At 34.8% G+C, this 20,575-nt stretch overlaps 4 protein-coding genes and 1 long non-coding RNA gene across 14 annotated transcripts; 3 read left to right on the forward strand and 2 right to left on the reverse strand.

Moving 5' to 3' along the window:
• Nucleotides 1-556: 556 nt before the first annotated feature.
• Su(var)2-10 (E3 SUMO-protein ligase Su(var)2-10) lies at nucleotides 557-4,616 on the reverse strand. 8 transcript variants are annotated; one of them, XM_031975823.2, is made up of 10 exons: nucleotides 4,277-4,616; nucleotides 3,805-4,181; nucleotides 2,839-3,005; nucleotides 2,521-2,619; nucleotides 2,292-2,439; nucleotides 1,931-2,221; nucleotides 1,745-1,846; nucleotides 1,417-1,657; nucleotides 924-1,340; nucleotides 557-780 (listed from the first exon to the last, which is right to left on the reverse strand). In XM_031975823.2, the coding sequence occupies exons 2-10, from the start codon at nucleotides 3,826-3,828 to the stop codon at nucleotides 572-574; spliced, it is 1,698 nt and encodes a 565-aa protein (XP_031831683.1). In that variant the 5' UTR covers nucleotides 3,829-4,181; nucleotides 4,277-4,616; the 3' UTR covers nucleotides 557-571. The 8 variants fall into 8 exon arrangements, with proteins under 8 accessions (XP_031831683.1, XP_076226494.1, XP_076226493.1 ...); XM_076370379.1 differs by having other exon boundaries at nucleotides 3,636-4,181; XM_076370378.1 differs by having other exon boundaries at nucleotides 3,483-4,181.
• Nucleotides 4,617-4,770: 154 nt separating this feature from the next.
• PolI (DNA polymerase iota) lies at nucleotides 4,771-7,780 on the forward strand. Of its 2 annotated transcripts, XM_031975844.2 has the most exons (3): nucleotides 4,771-5,284; nucleotides 5,483-5,646; nucleotides 5,752-7,780. In XM_031975844.2, exon 3 carries the CDS (start codon nucleotides 5,841-5,843, stop codon nucleotides 7,536-7,538), a length of 1,698 nt encoding a protein of 565 aa, XP_031831704.1. In that variant the 5' UTR covers nucleotides 4,771-5,284; nucleotides 5,483-5,646; nucleotides 5,752-5,840; the 3' UTR covers nucleotides 7,539-7,780. The 2 variants fall into 2 exon arrangements, with proteins under 2 accessions (XP_031831704.1, XP_031831705.1); XM_031975845.2 differs by lacking the exon at nucleotides 5,483-5,646.
• Nucleotides 7,781-8,296: 516 nt separating this feature from the next.
• On the reverse strand, nucleotides 8,297-13,385 carry LOC143174788 (uncharacterized). The gene is made up of 2 exons (XR_012999140.1): nucleotides 10,453-13,385; nucleotides 8,297-10,355 (listed from the first exon to the last, which is right to left on the reverse strand). It is a non-coding gene; the product is annotated as an uncharacterized LOC143174788 (long non-coding RNA).
• Nucleotides 10,258-11,980, forward strand: LOC143174787 (chymotrypsin-2-like). The gene is made up of 5 exons (XM_076369911.1): nucleotides 10,258-10,341; nucleotides 10,431-10,590; nucleotides 10,670-10,919; nucleotides 11,077-11,214; nucleotides 11,825-11,980. The coding sequence occupies exons 1-5, from the start codon at nucleotides 10,290-10,292 to the stop codon at nucleotides 11,972-11,974; spliced, it is 750 nt and encodes a 249-aa protein (XP_076226026.1). The 5' UTR covers nucleotides 10,258-10,289; the 3' UTR covers nucleotides 11,975-11,980.
• A 63-nt stretch (nucleotides 13,386-13,448) lies between the features above and the next one.
• LOC116426633 (tripartite motif-containing protein 2) lies at nucleotides 13,449-20,460 on the forward strand. Of its 2 annotated transcripts, none has more exons than XM_076369906.1 (11): nucleotides 13,449-14,482; nucleotides 17,567-17,729; nucleotides 17,820-17,993; nucleotides 18,070-18,273; nucleotides 18,336-18,584; nucleotides 18,676-18,862; nucleotides 19,008-19,444; nucleotides 19,534-19,716; nucleotides 19,800-19,907; nucleotides 19,981-20,119; nucleotides 20,217-20,460. In XM_076369906.1, exons 1-11 carry the CDS (start codon nucleotides 14,463-14,465, stop codon nucleotides 20,453-20,455), a joined length of 2,103 nt encoding a protein of 700 aa, XP_076226021.1. In that variant the 5' UTR covers nucleotides 13,449-14,462; the 3' UTR covers nucleotides 20,456-20,460. The 2 variants fall into 2 exon arrangements, with proteins under 2 accessions (XP_076226021.1, XP_076226020.1); XM_076369905.1 differs by lacking the exon at nucleotides 13,449-14,482 and adding an exon at nucleotides 16,245-16,999.
• The last annotated feature ends 115 nt before the right edge of the window (nucleotides 20,461-20,575 follow it).

Genomic DNA, 20,575 nt, shown 5'->3' on the forward strand with positions numbered 1-20,575 from the left:
TTTTATAAGAAATGAAAAATCTGTAATAAATGTAGACTAAGCAATTTTATTAACCCTGATCAACTAAAAGAACGCAATAAAGGTTCAACATTTCGGAGAAAAAGGGATATTTAAATTTAATCACATGAAATAACACCTCATATCTAATGTCAAGGTTAATAAAATGCTTAAGCTATAAAGTAAAAAATTATTTTATTCTCTTGATTCATACCACATAATGATCTTCCTACAATAGTGGGAAAATGTATTAAAATATCTACTCTTTAAGCATCTCCATTAATGTCTAAAGTTTGTCATTTTACTTTTTTAAGAACACAATAGTGCAATGGAATGCTTACTTGATGCAATTGAAAAAATTAACACATTCTCTTGTTCATTTTTTGCCTAATTTTTTGATAGTACCAAAAGTAAAAACACCATGAATACACTTATATTAATCCTTATTATAATGCTTTACTTCAATAGTCACAGAACTAATGAACTTTTGGTTTCTTGTTGTTCTGTATACGACTCGTATAATTATTAAAAGTTTGGCAATATTATTAATAGAGGTAAATATAAAAAAAATTCTTTATTCTAAGTCAATTATCATCAATTCTGGCGAATCACTAGTACTGCTAATAGAGCTGGTTTGTGATTTTTTTGGCGAGGATGTACCACTAGCTAGTTTCTTTGTACTCTGAGTGGGTGTAGAATTTTCGTCGTCGTCATCACTGTCTGATATTAAATCAATAACAACTGCACGTTTCTTTTCCTTTGGAGGTGCGGGATTGCTTTCATCTAAACAATTACATAACAGTATTTTACACAAAAATAAAAAATAAAGCGTCGTGTATTATATAGAACAAACAAAGCCTTTAATAGAAACTTGCTACAAGCATATTTATATGTATATGTATGCGTGATGAAATAAGATATCTCACCAAGATCTACTGTATCCACATCGATCTTACGGTCTTGCAAATTCGTAACCACTTTCGTTTCACTCTTATCTTTATCTTTTTCTTTCTTCAGTACTAAGTTCTCCCACGAGCCGTCTTGCAACAACTGAATTTCGTTTACATCCGGCAGTAATTTCTTGGAATTTAGAACTTCTTGAAAATATCCATCGATTACAAGATTATCATACAACGCCGGTTTATCACAAACCGGACAAGTCCATGTAGGCTTCCTTTCATTCATTTGTAGAAATAATGATGCATCAAAACATTGTAAGTGTGAACACGTTGAAGCACGACACGGTGTACACATTCGCATCTTTCCTAGTGGACATGCTAATGATACTCTCAGTGATGTTGTTGCTATTTCGCTGTCTGCATCCTCATTAAGTTTTTCTTTAACTACAGAAGAAAACAATCTCGTAACAGTCGTTTTCAACAGTTGACAAGTTTCTGAAGATGAGCCGCGATTACTTACTTAAACCTCTTGTGTAATCCGAGTGTCGCACACCTCTACTTTTTAACCGTGATAATAACTCTGCACTTGAAAGTTTCCTAACTAGGTATATCGCAATTGCGTATCGTCTTCCGTAGTCAGCCGACCATGTTACATGAATTTGATTTGCTACAGTAGGAGATAACTTAACTAAAGCACTAATTTGGACAGGCCGTGGCGGCCTCTTTGGTTCTACTCCTGGTTTGTTTGTGGGTATTGGATTCTGCAAGATATAAAAGAGTATAATTGACTATTGTATGTTATATTATGTTTTACATAACTATTTCAAGGTCATTATCTATTTACTCACAGGTAAAGGACACAATTTCCCATTTACTTTCACTGCAATACTAGGTGGAAAGCAATCTTCTTGTTCACATGACGTTTCTTGTAAACAGAATCGCATTTGTACCTGCAAAGAATAAATTTTGAAACAGTCACAAAAATTACAAAGTAATGCTTTCATATTATTTAGAAGTAATGTAACTAACAGTACCTGTACGCTATAATCCATTTTACTTCCTGCACGACAATCTCGTGAACTGGCTATATCTGTCGATTGCTGTGGAGTTAAGTGGAACATGAATGTGTTCTCCTGAAGTCTCATAGATCCTTGAGGCATCAAACTAGACGGTTTCAGTAATTCAGCTAACAGGTCATAAAAGGGAAGTTTTTTAAGTTTAACATCTGGATGAACAGGATACTGACTTCTAGGCTGTATTTGTAATGGAGATGGTAAAACTTTTGGGGGATATGGATATGGATTATATGCAGCACTTGTTGTTTGCTGAAATATTAAATATTATGTAACTTAATTAATATGAGTTTCTAATTTATCATTCTGTTCTTCAACTAACTTGTGGTGTTACACTAGTATATCCTGTGGTTTGATAAACTGGATTGGTTCTGGGTGCTGGTAGTGATGCTTGATGTGCTGGTGCTGGTGGAAGTTCTTTTCCACTAGGAACCGAGGATTGTGACTGTTGCTGTTGACTGATAGCTTGCCTTTGTGTTAATTACAAAATGACAATACTATTAAATATAATTATTAATTTCATTATGTGGTTGGGGGTAAAATAGATTTACCTTGTATAATAATTTCTGGAATGCATGTTCTGATCAATTTGTGGTTCCCCAGAACCACCTGTTTGACCGTACATTTGATGTGTAGCCAATTGATCAGCTCTAAACAAAACGTTGAAACAAACAACTAATTATGACACTTTATATTAAGTATCCTTGATACTTATAATACTTAAAGTATAATAGTATGCCATAGTACATATAAAAGAACAAATATAGTTCAAATGAAATATTTAAATATTCATTAAATAACAATAATAATTCATAGAAAGTAACAAAATTTTGAATGTATACTTTTATTCACATTGATATTATACTCACTGTATGGTTTTATATAGTTCACGTATTTTGAGTTGTACAGGATGGGATCTCAAACGTAACAATTCTAGTGCACGTGTTTGTAACTCTGTTTTTCTACCGGATTTATTTCTACCAGCAAAACCAAGAAGCATCTGAAGTTCAGATACTCGAAAACTCAATACCATATTCTGTAATCACAAAATTAAAATATTTATGTATTCAAATACTGTACATACTATTTTCCTAAAATTTTTACCTCAATACAAAAAAATAATTGAATCTTCAACAGAAGAACTAATGTTCTAAATAAATTGCTAGTTTTACATAAACAACTGATAAATATTGTTTGTTTACATTGCATCAAAGTATATAAATATAAAATCAAATTTAAAATACCAGGCATAAAAATCATACTTCAAGTTTTCTATTCTACAAAAATCAATATTAAATTTCTTTCACCAATACCCACATTATATTAGGACAAATGTAAAAAATATTAAAATACATTTTATTTTTACAATTAAAATCAATATTTTGTTTTGTACAATACACGTATAGTCAAACAGTTAAGATTTAAATGATATTTTATTTACAAAATGGAGTCGAAATAATGATAAAAACATTTCAAAATGTTTTAAATGAAACGAGGTAAAAGTTAAGGTTACCTATGTTCACGAAGATATTGTTTGTCTTTCGAAGCATTATGTGGCAGATAGAACATGATTACCAATACAATATAACGAAAGAAAACGATTTTGCTAATTAACTGTAATATTTCACTGACAAAAGAAAACAATCATTACACCAACAGTGTATACCTGTACGGCAGTGTATTAACGTCTGTTTATACAATTCACTGACGCGAATCATAAATCGCTGATAACCCGGATATAACCACGACAAATTCACAACGCAGTCCTGCCGACTTTTCTCTAAAATTTCACACGGAATCTACCTGCACTGCACCACTTTTAATACTTCACTCACCTCTAATTCTTTGGTCTCCGCCATCTTCTTAGACGATTTTTTTTGCGAAGCCGTTTTGCCTATATTATTTCCAACTTTCAACAGAAAAAATCTCCTACCCGTTTCTTATGCGAGTTGTTTGTGTCACAACTCGTCTCTATATTTTTCTTGCTTTTAAACGAAACTATTAAATAATACTGTTTAATGGCGCGAGATTGATTTTTGTATTTTAATTTTGGAATCGCTGTGAAAAAATGGCTTTCTTTGAAAAGCTCAATTCTTCGGTAAAATTTTCTGTTCGACAGCATAAGACGAAGCAAATATCGATATTGGACACTTCGTTCGTTCGAAATGCGAAAAGAGATTTTCCAAGATGGCTGCCAGCACTGGATTTGTAGCTTAATTTATAATTCAATAAATTTAAAGAAATGGAATAAGTTCTTTAGCATGTGATGTTTGTTTTTCAAAAAAATGCGTTAAATGAGATACTCACATCTTACATTAAGGTTGTTCATTTAAATTCTTTCAATCTTTTTCACCGTTTTGATAAATTTATACAATAAGGAAAATCTTTATATGCACATACTGGTTATGTTTCATTCATTCTACTAGATTGCACGCATCCTGTTAAACAATTTATAGTTTACTACAACTAAGAGAACCATGTTACAAATATATGAATACTATACAATTTGTAATTGGAGTATTCACTTTTAAAAGTATAAAGTGGTGTTTAAATATTACAATAAATTTGCATTTTAACGCATATTATTATAATGAATCACTGTCGTACATTGAAAACACGAATACACAATGCAACATAAAACCTATAATACTTTACAGTGGTTTTAGCTTTACAGGATTAGATAATAATTTATCTTCACTATATGAATCGTATAATTTCCCTAGGTGTCCAATTAAATGATTGGATTATATTTAGACGAAATAACATATTTTAGATTAATATCTTTTTCCCGTTCAGTGACTTCTCAATGCAACTATAAACATTATTAGATCACTATTATGAAAATATCATAAAAATAAACCATTATGTTATCTTTTGGTGGAAAAATATGTTAGTGTCATGAAATAACTATGTGTTCATATATCTTAAAACATTAGTTTTACAAAAATTTAGAATGCAATTATAAATATGTATATATGAAGATATCTATGACAATTTAAAAACATGGCTACCATGTGAATAATAAATTAGTCGTATTACACTTTATAAACAAGACTTTGTTTAGTTTTTACGATAATTTTGTTTTGTGGTACCAGAGAAACTCGTTAGTCATAAAAAGCACGTAGCTTCGATGAAACTTATAAAGTGTTGGCGCGGATTTCCCAAGTGAAATATTAGTGTTTTTAATAGTTATGGCTACATTTTTATTATCTATTAAATGACCTAACGGATTCCTGAAGAATATAAATTCATCTGTGCTTTAATATTTTGCATGATTTTATGGCAATAAACTACCTGAATGAGTGTTAAATAATGGTAACATTACTTTTTAATCTGGAGAAAGTTCGAATACTTTATAAGGAAAAGATATAATTTATAACTATGTATTAGTTTTATTCAATCAAAAAAAGAAAATGATAATAGTCAATTATATGATTGTAAATTGTTGCATGTAATTAAAAATCAGTATATTTGTACATTTTGTATGTGTATATAACTTAACCTATTTTCTAGATACATATTTAAAATTAAGCATATCAACAAGTATATAGCTATACACGCACGATTTAAGAATATCATTATTAAAGTCTGTTAATGCACTGAAAAGAATTATACTTTGTATAATTTAAATGATTCTTGTAATAGTCCATCCTTGAATAAAACAATTCTTTAGAAAGGTAATAAATTTGACTAAACAAATTGAAGTATTAGGAATGTTTTTATATAAATATTTCGTTGTACTTTTTAAATGCATTATTAATTGTATATTATTATTGTTGCAGATTATAATGTTAAAACATTGAATGAAACAACTTGTATAATAAAGATTTTATGTATAATATTGTGCTACATTATTTATAAACTGACATCAATGGATTCCATTGATTTTGATACAATTATACGACATCCAAGAACTATAATTCATATAGATGTTGATTGCTTTTATGCCCAAGTGGAGATGCTGAGGCATCCAGAATTAGAAGGCAAACCATTGGGAGTAAAACAAAAAAATATAGTGGTAACAAGCAACTATTTGGCAAGAGAATATGGAATTAAAAAATGCATGCCCGTTCAGGAAGCTTTACAATTATGTCCAGGTCTGGCTCTGGTAAATGGAGAAGATCTAACAAACTATCGTCACTTTTCTGCCAAAATATTAGATATATTACATCAGTTTACTCCTTTAGTAGAACGATTAGGCTTTGATGATAATTTTATGGATGTTACATCTCTTGTGCAGAAATGTATGAATTCTGGAAATGATTCTGAATCGAATATAAACATTTCTATGGAGGATCAGAATCCAGTTGGCGAAGTATTTGGCACATCAGAAGAAGAATGTCCATGTGGTTGCCATACTCGTTTGATTATTGCTTCCAAGATAGCAGCAGAAATAAGAAAACGGATTTACAAGGAATTGCACGTCACATGTAGTGCTGGAGTAGCACACAATAAGCTTCTTGCGAAATTAGTTGGATCATTACATAAGCCAAATCAACAAACGCTAATCTTTCCATGCAGTGGACCAATGATGTTATCTACAATGGGATCTGTATCGAAAATACCAGGTGTTGGTCAGAAGACTACACAGCTACTAATGTCAAACAACATTAAAACAGTGGAAGATTTGCGTAAAACATCTCTGGAATCTTTAGAGATCAAAATTGGGATTGACTTAGCTAGAAAATTGAAAGATAACGCTGAAGGTATTGATGAAACTATTGTAAAGCCAACTGGGAAGAAGCAATCTATAGGCTTAGAGGATGGTTTTAAAAGCGTTTCTTTGGTAGCTGAAGTAGAATCAAGGTTTGGAGCACTTTTAAGAAGATTGACAGAGTTAGCCATGGAGGATGGAAGAATTCCCATTGCTATGAGAATAACAGTAAGGAAGCATGATTTCAATAAACCAGCTTCAGGTAAACGAGAAACTCGACAATGTGCTCTACCAAAACATTTGTTGCCTTCCACAAAATCTGGTGTCTATGATCATGCTAAAATGCTGACACTAGCAATGAAACTTTTTCACCGTACTGTTGATGTCTCTAAACCATTCCATTTAACTCTTTTGGGAGTTGCTTTTACAAAGTTCGAAGAAAGATCTTCTGGAAAAAATAGTATTACGTCTTTCTTACGAAAACAAGTTGCTGTCCAATCTGTTTTGGACATTAGTTCTGAAGAAGGTATTTCTGATGTCAGTCTTGGATCGCCAATGAGTGTAAACCAAGACAGCAATGATGGTTCTGCAATGAGTACCACCTCATCTCCTATTTCTAAGACAGTAGGAGCTGCCAGTCAGTGTGCAGATGATGATCTATTAAGTGAAATAGAGCCTCTACCGAAGAAGACTAGATTAGAAGTATGGTTGAGTGGACGCAGAGAATCTCCGAGCAACGAAATGGCGGATCTAAGACTCAGTCCTTCGTCACCTATGCAATTGTCCCCTAAAATTGATGCAGCGGTTCTTAAGTCTTTACCTATTGACATACAAAGAGAAGTCACACGTTCATGGCCAACGACTAGTAAACCAAAACCGAATAATATATTGAAATATTTCATAGCTAATAAGTGACGGAGTTCTATGGCCTAGATTACAAACCAGCCATCTTTCTGTACACATTTCTGCAGTTACAATATTAGATGGCAGCACCATGTGATATTATGACTTTAAGTTACAGACGTCGTAAATTAATTTGCAATCCTTTGGGTATTAAACATCTATATGCATATATTTTCTACGGCATTTACATCAAATGAATTTGTTAATACATATAAATCTCTATAAGAGTCTATGAATAAATTCGCATAAATACATATTTTTTATTTATTTATCTTGACTAATCCGAGCATTGTTAATGTTTCAATTGCTTAGAGTAGACGAATGTTTGGTTAAACTTGCATTTAAAATGTGTATTATTTGTGAAAGTATTTTGGACGTTCTCAAATGTTTCATAAACGTAAAAGAATACAAAGAAAACATGAAGCTGGTCAACGAAAAGTATTGTCAAGAATTGTATAAATTTCAATTTTATGTTTCGTAATATACGAAAAACATACGTTTAGCACGTGATCTAAAACGTTCACTTAACTGAGAATTATAAATGCATATACATCGCAAGCGAAAAATGTTCCGAGTAAAACTGTACTTTCGCGATCATTTCCATTCACATTAAAAAATCATTCTATAGTATTTTCATTTACGTTCGAACGGTATAGAAGATTTTAAGGCACACGTGACCATTGTTGAAAGGAAAACTCTGTCGTTTTTTAATGGGGTGCTGGCATTTGATTTTGTACGTACATTCTGCGGCTAAACTGTAATTGTATTGATTTAATGTTTAAACGAAAAAAAAAGAGAAGAAAGAAGTGTTTATATTTTTAGTACTGTCGATGTTATGCTATGCGTGTAACGGGTGTTACGGGAAAATACACTGAAACGAAAATACTCGTTCGACTCTACCGTGCAACTGATGTGGAACTCCATACGAATTATAAAGGATAGTTTCTATATATTATATAGTTATCCAGAATATTAGACAATCACAAAACATTATCGGTTCGATACGGTACAAGGTGAATAATTTTAATATATAATATATATACATATATATGTATCCGTTAAGCATACACAAGATAAGAAATGAGCCAACGATCCACGCGATTTTGAAATTATTCTGTCACACACATACACACACATGTACACACACATTCACGTACGTCGCGCGTTTTCTTTCACACGATTACTTAAAAAAAAGAAAAAGAAATAATAATATTAGTGATAAAAAACAACAAACGTGCATTAGAGCGTGGCCAACGGCAAGTGATACTGAAACAGTAGCTTTTGTAAACAATAAAAAAAAAATACTTATATGAGGGTACGGAAGATTTATACGTTAAATGTTAGTTAATGACCGATGCGGATCGAATGAGCGAAGATAAGAGATTAATTATGAGCGCGTTTTCTTTTTTTTTGTTTCCTTCGCCCTTTCTTTCTATGTTTATTTATTTACTGTACTGCATAGGAGGAGCGGTAACTATCCTGACTATTAACTTCTGGTTGTGAGAACATGAATATTTTATACGTACACACGGCATCGGGGAGTATGAGCAGTTGCGAAACTCGTAAGCTTGTCATCGTCCAAGTTTCTGATTAATTAGAATAACACGCAGTAGTTCGCATTTCTTCAGATAATTGTGTTGATATTTCGCGCGTGAACCAACAGAGGGAAAGAACATGCAACGAAATTGACTTTGACTTTGTACAAGTAACGCGCCATCGCCGGTTCATATTGCCTCTGATTCATTTAAATAAAGAAAGTTCAAGTTGTACGGTCCGTGTTATTTTCTTATCCTGTCCACCGATGCTCGTCTCCCTCTCTCGCTCCTTTCAGGAAAGAAGTACCACCGCTTCAAGTTCTATTCGATTGATATTCTTAATTAAACAACATGAAAAGTTTTGTCTAAAAGAGAAACATTGGGTCTAACATATCGCAAAGATTTGTACATTAAAAATTGTATAATTATGTTTTGATATATACAGCAAATTAATTAAGTTCCTATCTTCCACTCAAAAGAATTTATGCCCCTTTATGTTCGACACGATGCACGAATAAATTGTCCCAGCCGAATGTTAACAGCGATATTTAAGAGCAATATCAGAAAGCGCCAGTGCGTTCAAGTATGACGCCAGAATTAGACCCTTGCCACTGCTATACAATTTGAATGAGGCCAATCACCCAGCCACCGTCTCTGAATGGGACATAATCAGGGTGAGTCATGTCATAATGGAATAAATTGTGTAGCTTTGTGTCTTTTTAAATTGTCCTGCGCTCTCGTTTAATGAGACCCCTCCCGAATAATCTCATTCGAGTCATTGATTCGACGCGAAACGGGTAGATCAAACAATCATTTATATATTTTTAAACCCAGGCGCCTAACATTCTTTGAAAGTCATGATTTCAGAATGTTTCAATATTCTTCGATATTTTTCAATGTGATCTCGTTAGAGACGCATTAGCATTACGACGATAGTCAAGTACAAGCGCGTAAATTGTTAGTCTAGTATCGTTTTTCTCTTAAACGATAAGAGTACATGTCGGTCACGGTTTTTCTTAGGTCCTATCATGGCGCACGTGAGATACATAAGAACAAGGTTTTTTGTGGGGTAATATCTGACCCAAATTTAAATAGTGTCCAGGTGTATGTTTAATTCCCATGAGCATTAAGAAGGTACTAGGTATAAATACCCTTCGAATGTCTCGAGGATGTCAGATTAATACTTCACTCGTGAACGTTACTACTACGAACAATCAGGTGTCCAACCATGTTTTGGTCCATCTACATTTTCGCCATTGTCGCAGTGTTTGAAGCACACGGTAATTATTTCATCCTGTATTTATTTTAATCACTGATTAATCATTGTTATTAAATAATATATTATATCATTGAAACTTGGCAAATACAGCGGCAACTATAAATGAAATTACAAAAATCGTCGGTGGTTCAGCTGCTGAAGAGGGACAGTACCCTTATCAAGCTTCCCTCCGTTATAAAAGTCGCCATTTTTGCGGTGGATCCGTGTTGAACAAGCGATGGATATTGACAGCAGCTCACTGCTTAACAAGGTTGATGCAGCAATTATATCCATTAAATATAGCTCTCCGTATTTTGTCTTCCTTCATGATTACAATGGTATTCTTTTAGCTTCAATAATACTGGAATAACCGTTGCTCTTGGTACCAACACTTTGGACAAGGGCGGTGACATGTATCAGTCCGAAAAAGTAATTGTTCACCCAAGATACAGTTCTGCGTTGATCAGAAACGATATTGGATTGATTAGAATGTCCAAGGATATCGTTTTCGGAGACAAAGTGCAACCCATTTCATTACCGAATGAAAACTTCAGTAAAATTGATTACCCGGCTATATTATCTGGTTGGGGAACCACCAGCGTAAGTGTTTCACAATGTTCGTATCAAATAACTTTTATATATGTGTTCTTATACCTATTTAAATTGCATTTTTTTTCTCATTTCATATAAATAAACATAACAACGTAATAACGGGCATAACAACGTATACGTGTACCATGACTTTAATCATGTTAAGTACCCAGGAGAGTCCCCGAATGAACTGCAACACATCGAGTTGAGCGTGATTGATCAAAAACAATGTTTAAATGCTAGCTTTCGTATCACCAACGACAATATCTGCACACTTAACAAGAAGGGTGAAGGCGCTTGTCACGTAAGTGCATTCAGGTCTAGTTGAGCACTCGAGAAGAGGGCCCTTTCACGTCAAAGGGACCCTCGGCTAAAGCGGCACCTCTTTTTCCTTATTTGTAGTCCGAGGAAATCGTGCCGGTGACTGAGTAACAATGAACGCCATTTAGTTTCATTTATTCTAGATCGAAAAAATTGTTCTACGTGCGTGTGCCGTGTACTTCCGTTTTCTTATTTGATTAAATTAAAAGATAGTTCAATTCGTGAAGTTGAGAAGCGAGACTTGAACATCAGAATTCGATTGTTTACCACTAAAACCAGCGATCAGTCGAATTGACTTTCTCAAATTTTTCTATAATAATTCTAAGCGTGCAGCTATTGAGATTTCAATTGATGATTCAGTTTGTGTATTACGAAATCAATTTCTTTAATAATTTCTCAGAGAAACGTTTATTATCTTTTTTAACAATTGAGAAAAAATAATTCAGAAATGGGTCAATTAAACATAAGTTTAATTATTGAAATAAAACTTTACTGGACGTATCATAACCGTAGGACAGAATTTAAAGTGATTATTGCATTCTTCAAAAATGCATTAAATATTTTATCTAACTGTTATTGCAATGTTTGAATAGGGTGATTCTGGTGGTCCTTTGGTTGCCGACCATCAACAAATCGGTGTCGTATCCTGGGGAATACCGTGCGCCAGAGGACGTCCAGATGTATTCACTCGTGTCTATAGTTACAATCAGTGGATAAAGAAATATATTGAGGATGGCAATTAAACGAGAACCGTGTATTTCGTACCTTGCTAAATAAACACTGCTTCATGAATTTGATTTTTATTTGAAAACTCCTCGATAACTCCGTTGAAAGTATGTTAGCACTACTTACGACATTTATAAACTAGCGAAACATAAAAATGAGAAAAGTACCGAAATAGCTATTAAAATGAAACCGTGCGTTACACGGAAGACTAAACAAACGTGCCTGAATTTGACACCCAATGTTAGTGTATCGTTCCATGAATACTTACTACATGGCCTCGTAATTTTAATGAAATAAATATACAATTCCCGTTTACCAAACATAACATTACAATCTGTTGTAACATCCAATCCATGCGTGTTTAGTTGCATACGTAACAAAGCAACCTACGCTTGTGTAAACGCGCTTTAAGGTGACACCAATTTTACGTCTCATATTCACGAATTAATGTCGCATACGACTAATGCGCTAAATTAGATAGAATATTCAGGTGGTGTGTAACATTAACCGAAGAAAAACAAAGTAGCTTGAATTACGAGCGTTACTACAATTGCATAGCATAAGTACACATAGCGTTCTATTATATGAAGAACACTGTGTTGTGAAATATTAATTTTATGTTTTCAATATTATATGTCATATATATACACGTAACAATTTAGACAATTACAAATTTATTTTTTTCAAAATATTACTCCAGGATAGACAGTGTGTCGCATTATTAAATAAAAACTTATCAAATTAAACCCCCACAGAATACTTGTCAATCAAGTTGAAAAAATTGCATTATTATAATTTATATTTACAGAATTTCAATACCAATATGTAAATGTACCCATGACGGTACACAATCAGGCAACGCTGACATCTTTAAAAAATCTTCAATCGCAGTTTTGGTCAAGTAGCGGGTGACCTGAATTTAATGGCGCATGCCCGGATCACATGCATCGAAAATCATTTCGAGTGTGTAAAGGACACAACTCCTAGTAATGCATCCTGGGACAAAAGTCTGGGAACTTTAAACAAACGCAAAAATGAGTTAAACAAAAAAATCATTTCAAATCTTAAAAACGTAAATTGAAAAAATTTTAGTGACGTGATTGGTTAAGAGGAAAGATGGTTATTTACGATTCAAATCTAGCTAAGATTACGAAACGTACGCAAACCCTCCTGACTGCACCACTGGCAGCACTTATTCAAAGATTGCCAACAACGGGGCCAAGGATGCGCGTCGCTACCCCGACCTCGTCAACGTTTGAAAGCCTCGTCTATTTGACGATCAATCGACGATATTCAAATCGCTTGAAAAACTTCAGCAGTAAACCATACAAACGATTTAATTTAATTCCAAAATTCGAACCGGAGTCGAATTCGATTTTGATCGTATACAACAGAAGAAAGAGACTACAGATGCATGCGACCACTATTCATCTGTCAAGTAACGCATGACCTAGTTCGCGACGCGCATGTCTGCACGGGCAAGGACAGTTTCGAGGGTGTGTTTTCATCCCCTGTTTCTGGTGTGTCGCGAATTTCTCACTGGTGCAGGCTGTCCGCGTCATTTTGCGAGAAAAATAGTGTGTCGTGAAAGATAAGGACCGGTGGCCGTGCCACCTGCTGGAGCTTAACGCACATCGTCTGAAATCGATATCGTCATCCTTGTCTCTCTCCCTCACCTTCGACGCAGTGTCACTCTAGCAGCATACGGGTGAAATACGAGCGCGATGGAAACTGTACACGGGGGATTGTATTCAGAGTGGTAGATCTTTCTGTGCGTCCCAGTGCAGGGAAAATAGCAAACGATTAACTTGTCATTGTTTTTCTTTTCTCTCGGGTTTTTAACCTGGGATCACGACGATCGTATGGTTTTACGTTCGGGCGTTATTGAAGGGAACTATACGACGACCCCAACCTGGAACTTTGTTCCACCGCGAACGAAGTTTCGTGCGCGTAGGATACTCACCAAAAACGCGACGCTCATCGGTCGTAACATTGACAGCGATTGAAACGCTGATAAACAACACCATGTAATCGATATCAGTACAATCTTAACGCGATACTGTACAGTTTTGGTCCGTGACATGCATCAGGGTTGCGTATGTGTTCGTTGGGTCTGTTGTTTACATTCGCGAATCGTGAGGACGGTCATCACGAAATACACCTGTTTATGTTCTTGCGCGCAGCTTTACGCCCCTACGCGTCTGCGAAGTGTTTACAATAATTAAGGGAGATACACATGTTTTGCTATGCGTTATATTTCGGGCTAGTGGAAAAAATAGGATACGCGGTGTTCGAAATTGACTGATTGAAAGATGCTACTGTAAACAGTGGTCACGGCTGTTATTTTTGTGGAAACTGTCGCATTCAACCTGCCGCATCATGGTGCTTTGTTAGTGTGCATATCACGCCCCGTTAAGATCCTTGTGACGCCATAAATAATATATCGCGCTAATACATTGCCCGTATAAAAATAAGTTATCGCCTGAATTTATCAAAGGAACCTTCATGAGCTGCTGTCCATTCATGTAAGTATGTGACAAGCTTTCCTAAGAGACGCCTACCATACCACACACATATATGTACACACGATGTAACGCTTACGCAGTTTACACAGCGATACGTGACTCGCATTTTAGGGGTTGATAAAAGTGCTGATAAAAATATGTATTTATGCGACCATTGTATACGCAGCATAATCATGCAGCAATATTTCATTTCATTTCTTCCAAGTTATTCTTTTGAAAAATACTAACTAATTTTTGCTGCTCAGAACCTCAGACATTATTTTTCTTCTTAATTATCTTACTTATATTTTACTTCGATACTTGATGTTTATTTCTACCAAATATTTCTCTAAGAATTGTTAAGTTATTACGATTAAACTTAAATTCAGTTAAACAAATCTTTCTTTGTACAAAAATGTAAAGAATAAACATCTTATATTTCTATCGGTTAAAATAGGGTTAACCATTTTTAACGAAATATTAGATTTATACTTGATTATAAATATACCGGAAAACCAAGTATCCGACAAAAGAACAGATTCTCCAAACTGTAAGGTGTTGCATACAGATGGGAGAGGTTGATGAAAACATGAAATTCGTGACTATGGGAAATATACAGCTGTCCGAAGGGCCGGCTGTGGCAAGTGCATGCAAGTAAGCAAAGCGTACACATATCAGGCGCTACACCTTTTAACGGGCGACTGCGCAGTAGACAATTCAGCCGTCTATATGGCAGTATACCTCGCGCAAGCATACCAGGCATTTCTCCGTCTTCTTTGTACCGTCGTTGATGTTGTGCGTCTCCTTACCCTTCGGCAGACCCTTGTATTCCTCTTTCTTTATCACTGCTTACTCTAGTATGCTTCCTCTCACTCTCGTGGTAAACGCTTGACGGTGCGCCAATACTCAGGGACGTATGATCCGCCGCTGTACCAAACTTGCTTGTTTCACGTGCGGTATTAGCGGTTTTAAAATAATTTTTATTGTGATCCACTACAGAAAACGCATTTTGTATCGTGACCAATTATACCTGTGATAAATTAAACTAATCCAATGTCACATATTTTACCCTTTAGATAAGCCTTTACAAGCATCATAAGATATATTCCAAACATTTTTGTGCATTTTCCGTGCATCGTAATACATTTTACTTATTTCGCCAACTACGAGGTCACGTTTTGAAAAAATTCTGCAGCGAATAATGCAACATTTTCAAGTATTGGCACGTAATTTCACGGTGTTGTATTAATATTAATATGACACCGTTCCATCCAAATAAGAACGCAATAAAACCTTATACGCAGAAAATGACGCATATGATATTTGCGTTATCTATGCACGATACTCCTTGTAAAAATGCGCTTATCGCCCAGGCCAAATTATAAATACCATAAATCATTTTTGCCGCGACGCGTCATTCGAAATTGTAGTTTCGAGCAACGTGTCATGAGAGAAACGCGTTTCCAGTGAATGGGTTCGCAGAAATAGTCGGAGCGAAGAAAGAAATGCATCATGGTGAACCGTAGCCGCGGGCACCCGCATAGTACACTTATCATTTCGTCCCTGGTAGTGGTGCCGGCTGCGGATGCAGGCGAGAGAACGTGCGCAGCTGTAAAACGTGAGTCGCTGCGCTCCGCAGCTGATGCGACCCGCCGTGATCCGTGGGTCTGTGTTTTGTTTGGAAAAATGCGACAGAGGCACGAGGAATTTCGACGGTGTCATTGCTGCCGTATCATGCGGTTGGATACGGACGAAAATCGGCGAATACACCGCGAGTGATAGTGACGCTTGGACCACGATAGACACCTTCGGAAATGACACCCGAGATTCCCAAAGACAAACAGTCTCGAAAGTGAAATGGAGACAGTCCTCGACCATTGATAAGCTTGTTTTCCTTTTTGTGCTCAGTTTGTAACGTAATGCGAAAATTATGGTAGCCGGGCAGTATGAAGCTCACGGGATTGTCCTAGCGACCGTTTCCGCGCCGAAGACAATAAATATCAAGGAAGAAAGATAGACAAAGAGTTTCCGTCGGCATATGCTTTGTGTGTAGTGGCTTCTGTACATTGAAAAATATTCAAAGTGCCGCGGTTCATGGGAAAGCATCTCGGGTGAACGTAGGGTTTCCGTTGGTACCGATGTGGCCGATGCCGATTTTCAAGAACGAAAAATGTATCGGGTAGTTTCGTGCGGGAATATCGCGGATGTAAAAAAAGAATTGTATATAGAAAGTTCCTGGTTTCTATAGTGCGTGAGAATTTTAGTGTTTTGATTGTTGCACGCGATATAAATCGACGTGTGTTTTACTGGTACGGTATCATAACATTAGGAAATGCAATTTAGGGGGAAGTTGTCCGACGAACTCGTTAGTGTATCTGCCAGCGTATTCCGTGATGAAAATTTATGCAAAAGAAGCGAGGTATGTTCCACGCTTATGTAGATACCTCGATAAAACGTGTGCGATGTAACGGATGTATACATTTCTGAAAACGACAACAGGGGTAAATCCATTATGGAGGCACTGCGTTTGGCTATACAGTGAGTTTATTAATTCATAAATATTGTTGCGAACACCTATGCTTCATGACGCATATATTATTAGGATTTATTGTTAGGGTAGCTCGTTTGTCACGTTCGCGGAATGCCCGTAGCCGACTGTCGGAATCCGTCCATTCCTTTGCGGTTCAGCTTAATGTTTATTCTTCTAGAGCCGTGAGAGATATAATATAATGTTATCGTACCGATTAAATGATAATGAAGTAAATTATTGTACGAGCAAGCTTATTTCAATTACTGTTCTCGTTTTTCAATGTTGCAAAATTAAATTATAATTAGTTTCTGTAAGTTTTAATTCATCTTCCTCTATTTATAAAACACTGTGTATTGATGAATAAATGTATCACCGTTTCCTTAAAAATGTTATTAATTTATTGTCATGTTAATATTGCATGTGAGAGGAATCACACTTAAATTTAAGAGATATGTATAAATTTATATTTAAACTGTATTTTGAAAATAAGAATTTCACATCGTATTTTTATTTCATTGAAAATTTGTTGTTAAATATATTACAGGTATAACAGCATTTTACTTTGATTTTTTTAGGACACGGCTAGGGGAGAGGATGGTCAGCATGAGCTCAATGCTCGTGGAGACAGTTAGTATAAACTATGAAGATTTTAATGAAAGCTTTTTAACATGTGGTACTTGCCTTTGTGTTTATGATGGTGAAGAACACACCCCTAAGTTACTACCATGTTCACACACAGTGAGTAGTGGAATGATTATTTTCTACATGAAAATAAAAACTATGTATTTAATTATTAAATGTATGAAATTAATTTAATTATTCGCACAGGTATGTTTACATTGTTTAACAAGAATCGCTGCTTCTCAAACTCGCGAAACTGGTGCCTTTCGATGTCCTATATGCAGAGAGTTAATAACAATACCTCGCGGTGGAGTTTCTGCTTTGCCTCCCAGTTTTCTTGTGAATCAACTTCTTGATCTTATGTCCAGACAGAGACGAGAGGTTTGATCTGATGCTTTTTGTAGACATTTTCTATATATTATCAAACATAATATTCCAAATTTTTTTATCATTGCAGGTTATTCCAAAATGTTCAGTTCATATAAACCAAGAACTATTATTCTGTGAAACATGTGATACGGTCTTTTGTACAGTATGTACAGGTGGCAATCATGCAGGAACATCACCAGGATGTACGGAGCATACTATCATACCTTTCAGCATTGCAATAAAAAGAATGTCTGAAATTTTGCTGTACAAAGCCAATGAATGCATATCCAAGGTAATAATCTATCATATTTATACGAAACTTGAGTTTCTTCACAAGTATGTACTTGTTTTCAGCTAACACAGGCTCAAGATTCTGTAAGTACAGAGTTACAACGTTTGGAAGCTTCTACAGAAAGGTGTTTGAATGCTGTGGACAATGAATTTGCAGAAATTATTGCAAAATTTGAAAGGAGACGTTCAGAATTACAAACAGCAGTAACTGCTGCTGCAAGAGATAAGAAACATGTATTAGAAGAACAACATGCTCTTATAGAAGCTGAAAAAAATAAAGTGCAACGAGAATGTGAAGGCTTACAATATCAAGTATGATATCATTTATATAATTTTGACACAATTTGTTTATCCATTCATTTTCATATAAATAATTTGATGCTATATTTTATTTTCTGTAAAGGTCGAAGTACGAAATATCACACAAAGGATTGGTAGTTTATCTGATCAACTTGATACTGCATCAGCACTTAGCGAACCTAAAGAAAATGCCTTTATTACATTTGAATTTAATCACAATAATGCTGTTTCCCAATTAGAGGAAGCTCTTAATAACTTGGGAAGAGTACGTTCTAGTACAACATTGCCAGGTACCCTGAGGATTGATAATACAGTAAAGTACCTGCTTTAAAATTGTTATTAATCATTAAAACAAATGTTACTGCTTTATATTCGTTAACATTATGGATATAATGAGAATGACATTTAATGTAATTTACTTACATTTTATAATAGGTCTGTGCAGAGCCAGGTTGAAAGATCCTGCTATAGTTAAGTTACAAGCAACTGTCATAGTAGAAACTGTTGATTACCATGGGCATCCTAGAAACGTTGGAGGAGATCTTATCACTGCAGAATTAACTATTGCAGATAGTATCCACTTAGAAAACCAAAGTTCCAGTATTGATACTGAAATTGTAGATTTAGAGAATGGTATATACGAAGTACTGTTTAGACCACCAGCTCCGAGTCGCTACGTCTTAAAATTATCAGTTTTCGAGCGGCCTATTAAAGATTATCCTTTATTTTTTGATGCGACTGTACATAACGAACCCATTAAAGTGTATGGAGGACGAGGAAGTGGAAAAGATGAATTTCATCAACCAGTTGCAGTTGCTGTTGATGATGATGGCATGATATACGTTTTAGACACTGGGAACTCCCGTGTAAAGGTATAATTTACTATTACAGTTATAATTTTTTATAAATTTTACATCATTACAAAATTTCAATTTTGTTATAAATAATATTGTATTCTTAGGTACTCAATTGTGATTTAGAATTTCAAAGGCATTTAACTAATGAAGGTTTAGAAGGTCGTAGTTGTACAGGAATAAGTGTATCTCAACAAGGTATTGTTGTTGTTAATTGGAGAACGCGAAAAATTACAGAAATGAGCTCCTTAGGTGATACGATCAAATCTTTCTCTCATTACGCATTCCGAGTTAGTACTTTTTATTCTAATATTTGTGTAATTTAATGTTATTTTTGTTATTTGTTAATCACATTAATCACTTTTCTGTGTAGGAACCAATTGATGTGGCAGTAGACAAAAGTTATGGACATATACTTGTGGCCGATAATGGTGAAAATTGTGTTTTTGTGTTCGATTCTGACGGCAAATTACTTTTCCAGGTTGGACACTAATTACTGTCATTGTTGTTTTGTGCATCATTAATCATTCAAAAATTATGTTAATGCTTATTAGGTTGGAAAGAAATTAACATTCAAATTAATTAGAGCCGTTACCGTTGGACGTAATGGTGAAATTGTAGTTGCCGATGACCACATTTTAGTATTTAACGCTAAAGGAGATTTTTCTGAAGAAATATACTCAGAAGGCAAAGGTAAACTTTTCTGTTATATACAAAGTATGTAGTTGTGTGTGCATATGTGAATACCAAGTATACCAAGTATGCAAGCATGTATTTATACATGTTCTAGGAAAAGGCGCTTATGGAGGTTTAGCTGTTGATGCAGATGGTAGAATACTTGGTACACGTACTGATAAGGGACGCAGTATAATCCAAGTATTAAAATTAGGTGGAGGTAATGTTTTGACTGAGATTGACTCACATAGTTCAAAATTACGACGTCCTTCAGGTATTGCAGTGCTACCTGACAATCACTTAGTAGTTGTAGACCTGGGAAATGACTGTATAAAAAAATATAGATATTGGTAAAAGCAGTTGATGTAGCTTAAATTACTTGCTTTCATAAAACTTTTGTTGTAATCCCGCGCATAATTTTAACTGTGTCTATGTTTATATGAATTTTTTATATGCAATTTTTACGAATTACGT

This window comes from Nomia melanderi, chromosome 8, assembly GCF_051020985.1.
Source record: "Nomia melanderi isolate GNS246 chromosome 8, iyNomMela1, whole genome shotgun sequence".
Lineage (NCBI taxonomy): Eukaryota > Metazoa > Arthropoda > Insecta > Hymenoptera > Halictidae > Nomia > Nomia melanderi.